Raw genomic sequence first — 12,991 nt, 5'->3', positions numbered from 1 at the left:
AATTTGATCAATACATTAAATTAGAATAATAAGACACTAGGCTGTTACCAATCAAATTAAATAATTTACATTGAAAAATTACATCTGTATTAATGCCCTGATATGTTTTCCTTGGTTGGTTTTCCCTAAAGAGAATTACATTGTTGAAAACGAAAGTAAAAGAGTGACGCTCGTTCATTGCATTTTACCGTGAGTTGCGTGTCTTTATTAAAATCAACACATTATAATGATTTATCTGTCATCCGACCTCGATTAATTTGAATGTAATGTTTTTATTACTTGGCCCGCCCGACCCGCAGATTATGATCAGCGAAGCACTATTGCCAAACTATACTCTTTGAGAATGGACACAGGCCGGGGCGGGAACCCGCAACAGAACCGTCACGGTGAAAAAAGTGTATCTGAGCATGTGACTGTGCTTGATGAGTTTTGAGCTCGATGAGTTAAATGAGTTTTGTCGAGAGCCGGAGGCGGCCGCCTCGTAATTCTATATGCAGGAAAAACCCTGATTTCAAAAAAGGTCATGACTGAAATGAATAACTTATTTAATCTTTTAAAATCTACAGATTACAAGCAATATTAATTAAATTCAACAACACTTAAGAATTGAGTTAGAATTAATCAAATGAGCTCCTTACAAATCAACCATTGAAAATGAGTAACTGCAAAATGCAAATAGCACACACAAAAAATTAAGTTAAATTTAAACAAAAATATTGGTTTCCTTGGACAAAACAAAACACTATGCTAATTAATACTACTCAATTGAATTGTTTTGATTGAACAAAAATAAGTTGGTATTATTATTTTTAATGAGTGGATTAATTCAAATAATTTTATTAAATCTCATTTCTGCTATTAATAACAGACATAGACGTCAAAGATGAATTACGAACTCTTTTATTATTGCCAACAACAGTCACAAAAATAGCATCTATTAGTATTCTCAGAGTAAACATTCACTACACTTTACCAACAGAACTGCATCTTTTTTGCCCCAATTACTTTTTAAAGGCATATCAATTCACACAGGATGAGAATAGTGGCGGGGCTCGTAGATATTCGAATACATTGCTTGATATTTGATATCCGTTCGAATTAGATTTTTCTCAAAAGTGACAGCCCTAATAAGGAACAAGGCTTTCACCTAGATTTGAACAACTGGACTTGGTACATCTAATAATCTCGTATTAAAACAGCAGTGTAGACTTGTGCGACTGGACTCCGTTTGACAGCTTTGAAGCATCAAGCTCCAAGAGAATTATTATTATTTTTTTTTTTAATTTAATACCTCAAAGATATACTTTGCAGGCCTGGAAAATGGAGATTCAGTGCATACAGTAGGTCAAACCAAAGAGGACACAGGAACACCGTCAAGGCCTGTAAGATCTTTCCCCTCCTCGACAACTCGATTCCAGTGTCCAATGGTCTCACTTGTAGAACCTCCTTTCTGTTGTTGAAGCTCCTGTCCTGGTCACAATTACTGTCATCACAAGCCGATCAAGTGATCAGTGATTTCATTTCTGATTGCGAACTTTTTTCAATTTGCTTAGTTCTATCTTATTAATATCAAAAGGACTCTTAATTTGTGTCTTATATCCATATTTGATTTTTTCAGAGAGTACCAATGTCAATAACAAATTTAGTGAAAGTCTATTTTGGAGATTTGCAATTCAGTTTCTCAACTCCAAAATTCAGCACTGCATGGCAATGCCTAGAAGTTGGAATAATGGCAGGATGTCATTGTCAGTGATTCTAAATCAAGACAAGGATACTAAATTATTTTTAGCAATGCAATGTAACATTACAAATAGGGCTGTCACGATAACCGCTATATTGTAATACCGCGATACTGACAAGCGAGCCGCAGAGGAATGCAAGCAACCGCATAAGGCTATGCCCTTCTTGTTTTACACTTCAAGCATGTGTATTGAATGTTAAATAAATTAATAATGATAACAATTCCACCAACTGGCTTTTTTACTTAAAGGGATACTCCACCCAAAAATGAAAATTCTGTCATCATTTACTCACCCTCAAGTTGTTGCAAACCTGTATGAGTTTCTTTCTTCTGCTGAACACAAAGGAAGATATTTTGAAGAACGATTGGAACCAAACAGTTGTTTGGCACCATTGACTTCCATAGTATATATTTTTTCTACTATGGAAGTCAGTGGTGCCAAACAACTGTTAAACAATCATTTTTGGGTGGAGTATCCCTTTAAGACTGTGTACTAGGGATGCACGATATTGGATTTTGGCCGATATGCTGATATTTTCAAACTAATTTTGCCCGATACCGATATATTTGTATTTTTTTTTAAGAGCAAAAAAGCTTATTAAAGCTTCTATTAAAGTTCTCAGTCAAGAGCAGTGAGTGATTTCCTCTGTGTTTTGTTGTTTTATTAACATTAAAGGGATAGTTCTCCCAAAAATTTAAATTGTCATCATTTACTCTCTCAAGTTTCTTTCTTCTGTTGAAATAAAAGTTATTTGGAAGAATGTGGGTAACCAAACAGTTGCTGTACTCCAGTGACTTCCATAGTATATTTAAGCACAAGAAAGAAATGAATACAGGTTTGGAACAACATTAGAGTGAGTAAATAATGATTTTTATTTCTGGGTGCAGTATCTCTTTAATGACAAGCGGCAGCATATTATTACTGTCTCTTTAAGAACTGCACGCGACGCGTCTAATATACACACATTTGACAAGCAGATTTTCTCTGTTTGCTTTCACTTTAGACATAACCAACTTTGTTTATGTAAACCTTGTGTGTATTTGACAGTATCAGCGCAATAAGACTCGAAACATTAGTCCAGTATGCAGGCGCTGTGACAGGCTTTTAGTTCCTGTGAGCGTCGGGTGTACGCGCTCAGAAAGCGCATGTTAGAACAGCGCATCAGAACGTGAATGACATGTTTAACTAGCAAGACTTTGACGCACATGCAAATAATGAACTTTTGTGAATTGCAGTGTCCCGTGAGTGTAACTCTACCTCTGCGTTTACATGTGATGTGATGTGAATGTACGTCGCGTTGTACAGTATGTTGAGATGAAGGCGCCAGAATTGAACTGATAGAATGCACGATACTATGATTTTTCTCCAAAAGCATATCGTGGAGACATTTTAATCGTCCACGATCAAAAACCGCGTGAGACGCACACCCCTAGTTGGAAGTTTAAGTTGCTGCCGCTCATGCTTCGTTCGCGGTCGTCACGTGCGCATAGGAAACACGCCACCCTATCGGAAAGGCTCATCGGCAGAAATATTCATATCGGCCGATGCCGATGATGGTCATTTTAAGCTTTTATCGGCCGATACCGATGTTGTCCCGATATCATCGTGTATCCCTACTGTGTACCATTGTTATTTGTACAGAGGCTCTGTAGATTTGCCCTAAACAAGCCTAAACAGACAGTGAGTGAGAGAGAGATCGACTGAGCGCAAGCGATGACTTCTTCTGTCTTTCTGTCCTTCTTCAGGTCAAACCATATATTCGTGAAAAAAAATAAGTTTGCCGCAAAAGTAAACATTTGTGCTGGTTTAGTGTTTCAGAGTTTGAACATTATTTTTTTGATTGTGTGATGTCGCTTCTCCACCTCATGTTGTTCAAATCACTCGAAAACCGGTGCCATTCGTTTTGTGCTCTGTTTGTGCCGTTAAAACAAACACTGTAACTATTTTCCTTCCCCAGATACAACAAATATAATTCGGGAGCTGTGATGTCACTCTCCACCCCATTTAGTAAATCGCACAAAACCGGTATCCTTCATTATGAACGAAATAAATCATTGAAGCGGCACAAATTGAGCACCAAGGAACGGCACTGATAACGATTTAGACCACATGGGGTGAGGATTGACGTAACTGCCTCTAAAAGATTTTTATTTTTGTTAAATATTGAATCGTGGTAATTTAGGAATGAGATTGCGATCTTTTAGCAATTTATCTTGCAGGTCCAGGTGGAGAATGTTTTTTCCCTGTTATATTTAAGAAGAGGTCATCACTTTTTTTAACGGCACTGTTTTGGAGCAATTTGGACTGCATGGAGAGTGATGAATATGCATATGGAAATGATGTGCAGATGAGGATATGCATACAGGTGATACTCGAAAAATTTGAATATCGTGCAAAAGTTCATTTATTTCAGTAATTCAACTTAAAAGACTGAAACTAATATATTGTATAGACTCATTACATGCAAAGTCACTTTGCATGTAATGAGTCTAGACACACAATCTTCCGCTGACTGGTTTTTTTTCACACGCTCTGGCTTTTGTGCGTACGCACACTTTTAGGATGAAATCTACGTAAAGTTTTATACATGAGGCCCCAGCCCATTTCCTCTTTGTCATTTTTGGTGTGTTCATATCATGTTTCAGCAATTCAAAATACAATGTCAGCCTGATGGGTCTGGAGAGGGGGACGCTTTCCTTTCCTTTGTTTGCCAGAGAAGTGGTGTGTGTATCATGGGAGTTTGAATGGGATGGAGGACTCCTCTCATGAGACCTGTTCAGTGCAGATGCTGGCACCTCCACAGAGACTACTTAAATGTCTTTACTGCTCTCAGATCTGTTCACAAACAGATTCATTGTGAGAACAGTCATGGGATTTGTTTCTCCCTATCAGACGTGCCCCACGGTCTGGGGATCATATAGCGGTTCTTTGTGTGTATATGCTTTACCAGTTTAAAGTTAGAAAGAATTAATTGCTTATTCACTCTAAACCATCCTCAAAATGAAAAAAGCAGGGTTGGCAAAGAGAAATTCTTGTGATTAAAAAATAATTTGAGACATTAGACTCTTTTTGACCATCGGCCTGGACGGTTGTAGTCGTGAAATCATTCTGTTCTGGGCCAGTTGGCATATTTACGCTTCTTTTTCCACTGTGGTGATACCAATTCAGGTTTAGAACGTGCATTACCTCGAGTTGCACTTTGGAGGATGATCTCGTCATCCGGGCTGGGACCGGTTTGTAATTGAACCGTACTGAACCATGCTCAGATGGGAATGCAACTGGAACTGTTCATCATCATGCTTGGAAAAGCGTTCTTAAGTCGGGGCTCTACATTGTGACCTTTTCAGTTGCATTTGACTGAAAATTACTGCGTGTGACTGAAAAAATATTTAGACTAAACTACTGCTGTGCAGTGTAGATGCATTTTGGCAGTTGTTGATTAATTCCAGCTGTGATCAGCTAGTTTTCATGCCTTCAGTCAACAGAGCAAGAGTAAAAAAGTTATGTGCGATGTACAACACTTCAGAGTTTGTCATTATTTTTGTGAAACAGGTTAACTGCTTTTGTTTGTATAGCTTCTGTTGTCTGTTTTCTGGTAAATAAACTGAAAATATTACATTTCATGGGGTAAAAACGTCACCAAAGTAAAAACAAAATGCGACCACAATTGCAAAAATGCCCCTGAATTGCTTCTTGTCTTTAATATGTATGAAATAATTAAGCAACATCACACAAACCAGACTTCTAATTCTGCTTGTAACTCTCATGCCCCAAAGAAACACACAGTCCACTTTTTTTCTGAACTTGTTTGATTGCTTTGAGGTTATAATTTTTTTAAGTTCTTCACATATACTGTAAAACACATATTACACCCGCCCCTCCGTTCGAATCTGCCAAGATTTTCTGCTTAAGCACAGCATGGTCGACACCATCAAATTACAGGGAAACAAGACAGAGAAATCTTGTACCCCAAGATACAGTGAGAGTGTTATCAGTATGAATGATCTGCTGGATTACATTTCTAAATTGCTGGTTAGTTTGGTCACTGGACACTTTAGGTAAGGCTTCTGTATTCATTTGCTTCCCTCTCCTGGTTTTATATGGCATTACATACTGAAAAGCACAAATCAATGTATAAAATTAATTGACGTGAAGAAAGGCTTGTCCAGCATCTCATGAAGGTGCGTGTGTGGTTGTACATAATGTACATGCATGTTTCTAACAGCAATCAAAGGAGAGCAGATCAACTTTTTCCTCTTAGTTGGAATCTCTTGTCAACTGATAAAACATGCTCACCTTTGTGAAATAGAGATTATAGTAGAGTGTATGCAAGCACAAACTCATAGCATTAGATCTATGAGCTATAGATTTAGTCCACAGGGTGGAGCTGTGCGCATTTATTTCAGGCTTCCCAAAGAGGTTTGCAATTATGACAAATCCTTGATTAGGTTGGTGATTAGTCACCTTTACTCAAAAAAGATCTTGATTAAAATGAAATGGCTTTGAATAAAAGTTTAATTATTAAGCCTGTTGTGTCTCATCGTTGGGCTAGTGGTGAGAATTGTGCTAAATTATGTTTCTCAGGAAGACTTGCATGCTCATTAGAAGGAAATGATATTATGTAATTGTTTGTAATGAAGCAGACCCCCCTGGAACAGTCTGAACAATCTTGACCACAGTAACAGCCCAACTCTTCTTTTAAGAAAAATATCTGTACTTGCCACAATACCCAGCTTTACTCTGATTCATAACTAAAATTATGAGTAGCGTGAGTTAGCCACCTCAGCTACCCAAATAAATGTATAATTTGGTCAGTTCAAAATACAAGCTCTTGTCCCAGGGGTTCAGGTGTTGCTTTTTCAATCAATACAGGTGGTACTTTTTTAAAAAATATACTCAAAGAAATTAATAAATTGTAAAGTGCCACAGATGAAAAATGTGAAATTTTCAAACTTTCTCAGATCAGGTTGATAGACTCTCTGCTATCTGCTTATTAGCCGTTGTGGAGCTCTAGTAATGTTCAGTTCTGCTCTGAGGTTGTTCCCTCTGTGCTGTCAGAAACCTCTGATCACACTGAACCCACCCATCAGAAATGCTCTCAGTCATGTAAATCAACTAAATCGGCTCTCAGAGACCGGGATCTTCCAGAGCAGCCAGTGCTAAATTAAGCTGCAATTTGGAATATGCCATTAATAATGGGGGGAAAATGACACAACTCTTCAAGAGAACATAAAGATAACAGCAGGATCTGAGTCACACTTGGACAGTGAGGAACACTGACAACCGAAGTAACGTCAAATGGGAGTAATTTACACTTACTATTGGCTTGGAGCCCTTTGACATTTGCACAAAATGTAAATGCGCATGAGAGAAGAAAATGAAATATCTTAGGGAAACCAATAAGATGGCTGTTGTTTATTACAATATTATTTTGCTTTTAATTTAGTCTAGGATATCTGCGCTGACAGATTATAGCACATGTATGCGCACGTTGCTTACAAACATGATTTCATTAACTGTAAGGATTGGATTAGTGTGTATGGCAGTATTTTGCTACATCCCTCTTAGCTTGACTGCTGATTTAAAATGTTCCTAAAGCAAAGTCAAAGCCTGATCTTTGTCATTGCAGACCCTCCCCCATGTTACTGCCCCTTTTTGGCCAATGACCCGAACGGTTTGTCCTGTCTGACCGTTCCACGGACATCATAATCAAACCTTATACAATGGAAAAAATAGACTAGAGTAAAGCTTAAGAGGTTCTCTGAGTGACCCTGTCATGGAACACTTTCTCCATCGTACGGATTCCTTCAAGAAATGGCACCAAATCTCAGAAGGTCACAGCCAGACTGTCCAGTCAGCTGCCAATGACATTCTGTCGTCTTATTGGCCAGTCTCCGAGCTCCCCCTCCCCCTGCCCCTTTTCTCTCCTCCGTGTAAACGTGCAGGAAGTCTCTCCATTATTGCTCCTCCTCCGCCTTGTGAGGCTGTGCTCCCCGAGGATGTTCATTTGCTGTTCCTCTATCTCACTGGTAACTGCTTTAGCTTTTTTCCTTCCCCTCAATGTATCGGGTGACGTAGAGCACCCACACTGAGGATGAGACAGAGAGAGACTCAACCCAACTCCTGTCTGACGGAGCCCATGTGACAAACCCCACGCTCTACAACAGCTTTACCGTCCCCTCCCTCCCCTCACATCTCTCCTCCTCTTCCCCTCGTTCTCTTCACAACTCACTGCGTTGTGTTCACTGTGGCGTTCTTCACCTCTCTGTTGGGAAAGAGGTGCTTGTCTGGTGTCTTGTGTGATGGAGAAGATTTAACCAGAAAGCCTAAAAGCTGTACTTCACGCATGCACGCACTCTCTCGCACACGGCATGGCTCCAGCGAGGCCTTTGTTTAGACATCTACTCTGTGACTGACAGCCGTGAGGTCGCCGGTCAAAAAAGGAGAAGGACGGACCGTGGAAGACCGGTAAGAAGGTGCAGGGACAGATTCTTCATTGCAAGCAAGTGAAGCAGAAGAAGAAAGGCACTGAGAGACAGCGGAAAACAGTGGTGACGGAGAGGGGGGCGTGTGGAAAACTCACTGGATGAAGGAAGCAGACTGGCTGTCCCTTCCCTGGCGTGATGGAGTGAGACGAGGAATGAGGGTGGATGGTGAGAGCGGGCAGCAGCAGCAGCAGTGGAGGGGCAGGAGGAGGAGGCGGTGCGGGGGGAGGTGGTGGAGCAGGAGGTGGCCGGAGAGGCAGGAGCAAGTGTCGCTTGCGGAGGCGAGTTTCTGGCTCTTCGCTGGCCGAGCGGCTCAGCTCCCACAGCAGCGAGAAAATGTCGCCCAGCATCAAGAAGTTGGACTGTTTCTCGCCCATGCTGTGCCACTGCAAAGTGGCCTGTACGAATAGCACCATCTCGCTCATGTTTGGATGCAAGGTGGGTGGCGGAGCTCTCTGCTCTGTTTCTCGGGTTTGCTTTATGGTAGAGATAGAGGACAGACTGTGAGAATCTGTCCAGCATGTGCATCCAGGTGTAGCCAGAAAAACCAAGGAAGAGAAAGTCTGATCTCTAAGGCACATTCAATCAACTTGGTGAGATAAGTGTTGTCTTAAAGATCCAGCATACACCAAAGTAGACATATTCCCATGGAGAGCTGACACAAAACATGTCTATGAACTTTATATGAAATTTATATGAACGTATAAACATTAGGTTCTTTCTTTTAGATTTTGTTTTGGTTATTTATTTTTGGCTTTTGCCTTTATTTATAGGATAGTTGCGTATAGAAATAAAAGTTGGAGACGTGGGATCCGGGTCCTTGTGAGCCAATAGCTCTTATACGTTACATACATGTATACCTTTTTGTACTCCCCAGTGTATATTAACATGAGTTATAAAACCTGTATGCATATAAATAAACAAATAAATAAATAAAACAATCAAATTTTGTTTAAAATAGTTTTAGATAGAACGTACCATGTCACACGACATATCAACTTTCAGAATGTGTATTATGTTAACTAGCAGCATGTTTAGAAGTATCAGTGCATAAGTCAGGGGTGTCTTTCCTCTATTCACAGCTTTCTCTTTTAATCAGCCATTGGCTTATCTCTGCTCTGACTATAGTTAACACTCTCCAGTAATCACTCTCTCTACACTGATGAAGATTGCACACATTTCATTGTGTTAGCTCAGGGTAAAGCCTGCTTGTGCCTTATTAGTGTCACAGTAATGCGTTAGCTCTGGCATTACCAGAGCACAAGAAACTCCTGATCAAACTCTTACAGAATCTCATGTATGAAACATCTGGATTTTTATACTGAATTATGCAGTACAGCGTGATCATGAAATTGTAGGTAACACATAGTTTTGTAAAAGTGTTTGTGGTGAATTGATTTTGATTAGCGTCTCATGTTCTCATTATTTTTTAACTCTCAAGCCTATGAAGACACAATTAATTCAAATGATAATGTCGTCAGTCTCCCAATAAACTCCTAGAAGTCATTGGGATAGGCAGTGTTTAACAAGTGTCCTTTGGCCTCTGGCATGATTACTGCCTGTATGGTGCCGTATGGCGTCTTATGCCACCTCGAACCATGGCATTAACATCTCAAATCCTTGATGCACAGCCCATAGGATTACATCCCATCTGCTCTGCTCGTGATTGACATTCAACTGGAATTCGTGTCTATTGTTAAAAAATGGTGAATTCTTGAGGGGCAAACCTTAAAATACTACATGATTATTGTGAACTTTTATTACAAGAACCTCATCATAATTAAACTGACCAGGCCAAAATTGTTTCAATCTCAGCCATTCCTGAAATTTCTAAATTGTAATTTAAAAACAGTGCTGAACCATACATATGACAGGACTTCGAGAGCAGTAACACGGTGCCACTAAGTTCTCCACCAGCACCTGATTTGGTTTGGGGTCGGTTAATTTAATCATAAAATGTATATTGTTTTGCATCAATAAGTGCTGTAACTAATGTTTATTTCTTTGAAATGCACATATGACAGTAACGCACTGAGCTTGAGTTGAGATACAGATCAAATGTACTTTTATTAACATTGTACAACAGTAACATGTAAAAAAACTAATTTATATTCTATTTTTTACATTTTTGGTCATAACATTAACATTTAAATTGGATAATATTTAGAGCTGTGTAGTAATGGTGTCTCGTGACCAAAGATAGGCCTGCGAGTAAACCTGTTCGGAGGTCACGCAACGCTGTCTGTTATTTATCCGAGCTGACAAACAGTCCGCACTGTTTCGTTTCGTTATGCTTTCGTTTCGTTTGTCATTTGATGTTTTTCATATCCAACAGAAACGATAGAGCTTATCAGTTGGGCAACGTGGTGGTGACACCAGTGCGACCTCTAACAAAATTGACCTTTTTTGCCTTGAGTCTTGAGCCCTGTATGAGATGTGTAACATGTCGCCAATATGATTAGCCCTTTCTAAAGATGATCAGAAGTGCTTAGACCTTTTTTGGATGAAGGAAAAATTTACATTCCCACTTGGAGAATTGAAGTACTTGTAAATATTCTGTTGGTTCAAGTCAAACATGGAAATGCTGTTTTTAGGTGTAATATGTAAGTAAGGACTGTTTAAAAGGACTTAAAGCATTTCTCTGATTAAACTAGAGGGGAAAACGGCAGTGTGACAGTGATGTATGAGGGAGCCTATGCTGGCTGTTGGACTGCTGCTTGTGTAAATACTAATTTCTTAGTCAATCGTCCTTTTGTTCCAGAACACGCCTGCTGAATATACAGCTTCTATTTTTAGTTTCTTAACAAACATGGGAGGTTAGCCTTCCTTTCTCTTTTGCTCTCCGTTTCTGCCACGCTCCGTTGATTTAATAATGATAAGTCAGGCTATATATCCCAATTTGTGAGCAGCGCAACACCTCACCACGTTAACACAGTTAAGTTAGAGGTGCACGTACGCTTTTCCCCAGCTCCATCTCTGTGTGCTCTAGAGTCCAGATTCTCTGGTCTACTGCTCGCACAGTTCTCCTTGCAATCTTTGCCTTTAAAAGGTCTTGTTTGATTTGATAGATAAAGGCTGGCACATTCAGCAGATCTCAGATTGAACTAGAATGATCCGAGCTTGCAAATCATGTCATTTTCTTGATGACAGGAATGGGAGCATATGAAAGAGCAGTGGCTGAGCGGAGGAGCTTATTCTGCTCACTGGATTGCCGGCTCAGTTTTAGCATCTGATCACACAGATGGGATAATTACCCAAATGCCATGTCATGCCACCCCAGTTTTTGTTGTTAGAGCCGTTTCTGATGATTGTCCTTTAGCACTGGAGCCAATGGCTTGCGTGAGGATTTAGTTACAGGCGATGTAAAGCATTACCATTCGGTCACCCTGTAATAACAGTAGGACAGCACTTGTCTTGCTGGTTAATGCATTTAGACAGATGTGGAGCTAAGGCTCATTATGCAATTGTTACAAGAAATTATACATTCGAACATGTATGTTTAATTGTAGCTCCTGGTTATTTGTGTTTATAGTGGTATTTATTTTTTATTAGTAGAATGTGAAATTTTACATCATCCAGGTTCAAATGGATCCAATCTGCCCCCTTATTGTTCCAGTACTGGGTGCTTCCCTGATTTATTAAAGAGAAAAGAAGAGTCTGTTTACTAGAGTATTTCATCCTAATCCTTAAGGATAAGCTTATGTTCTAGTGAGTGGGATGTTGACTGTAATTTTGACAAGACCTCTGAGGCACATGTGAACCAGTTCTGACACTAACTGTAACTTCACTTTTTTCAGAGATTGCAAACTTATAAATGATGCAAGGAAAAAGAAACTACAGATCCTTAAGTTTTTTGTCTATGTCTTTATGAAATCCTTTGACACATTTTTAAGAATCCCTAAAAGCTTAAAAATCATTTATCCTGCTAGTCAACTTGAAAATACCAGTCTTTTAAATTATTTTCACATTTAATGTCAAATTAATACATTATTTGAAAGGTTTATATCTGCAGCATAAAACAAAATCATTTCATTTTACCTCAGATTTTCATTTTCTCATGGCAGGTTCAGAGAAATGTCCACTTGGAAGATGAGCAAGTGAGGGAGTATTTTGGAACCTACCAAAACTCTTCAGTTTCTTCTGTCATGTCAAGTAGGCTATATAACAATTAAGCTTGCTTATAGGCCTGTTACAATATATATATATATATATATATATATATATATATATATAAAAATATTTACATTATGTATATAAATACCATCATTGTACCTGACCCTGTGAGCAGTCCATGATCAGACTTTATTTATTTATTTATTTAAATAGGAGTGTTTGCTAAAGCAACCATCACTATTACGTTTGCTCATATGAGAGGTTATTGATGGCACAACCCCTTATTCTAAGTATTAAACATAGGTACAAAACTTGTCCCGCAGTCATAGTGCCATGTCAATAAATGGTAATTCAAAACTTTTCTTCACATCAGATTTAAACTTGTGGGTAAAACATGTCATCTTACTGACAAATTGCCATATAAAGCAGGTTATTGCAGTGTGTGTGTTCTCATTTGAAGCTGTGAATGTTTGCACAGTGTGCAGAGGTGGAAATTGGAGTCAGTTTGGATTCCAGTCTGCAGTGGTGAAGTATCAGGTGTATCCCAGGAAAGCTCCAGATTGAATAGAGAGCTGCCTACCTCAGTCACAAAGGACCATGACTCAATAGTGAGTGGTCGTGGTTGCCAGGAGACCCTCCTCCTCATGTGCT

The 12,991-nt window shown here is 39.3% G+C and overlaps 1 protein-coding gene across 23 annotated transcripts in view; it reads left to right on the top strand.

Moving 5' to 3' along the window:
• The window catches only part of dlg1b (discs large MAGUK scaffold protein 1b), a 116,449-nt gene that overhangs the window by 29,162 nt on the left and 74,296 nt on the right, over nt 1-12,991 (top strand). Inside the window, exon 1 of one of the 23 annotated variants that reach the window (XM_056264736.1) lies at nt 7,908-8,665. The exons of 21 other annotated variants lie outside the window; for them this stretch is intronic. In XM_056264736.1, the coding sequence (XP_056120711.1) occupies nt 8,393-8,665 (273 nt within the window). In that variant the 5' untranslated portion in view covers nt 7,908-8,392. Of the gene's footprint in view, nt 1-7,907; nt 8,666-12,991 lie in introns of those variants that run through there. One more of the 23 variants, XM_056264744.1, reaches the window with a different exon arrangement.

This window comes from Rhinichthys klamathensis, unplaced genomic scaffold (assembly GCF_029890125.1).
Source record: "Rhinichthys klamathensis goyatoka isolate OS25496 unplaced genomic scaffold, OSU_Roscu_1.1 h1tg000011l_1, whole genome shotgun sequence".
Lineage (NCBI taxonomy): Eukaryota > Metazoa > Chordata > Actinopteri > Cypriniformes > Leuciscidae > Rhinichthys > Rhinichthys klamathensis.
This window is presented reverse-complemented; position numbering and strand designations above follow the sequence as displayed.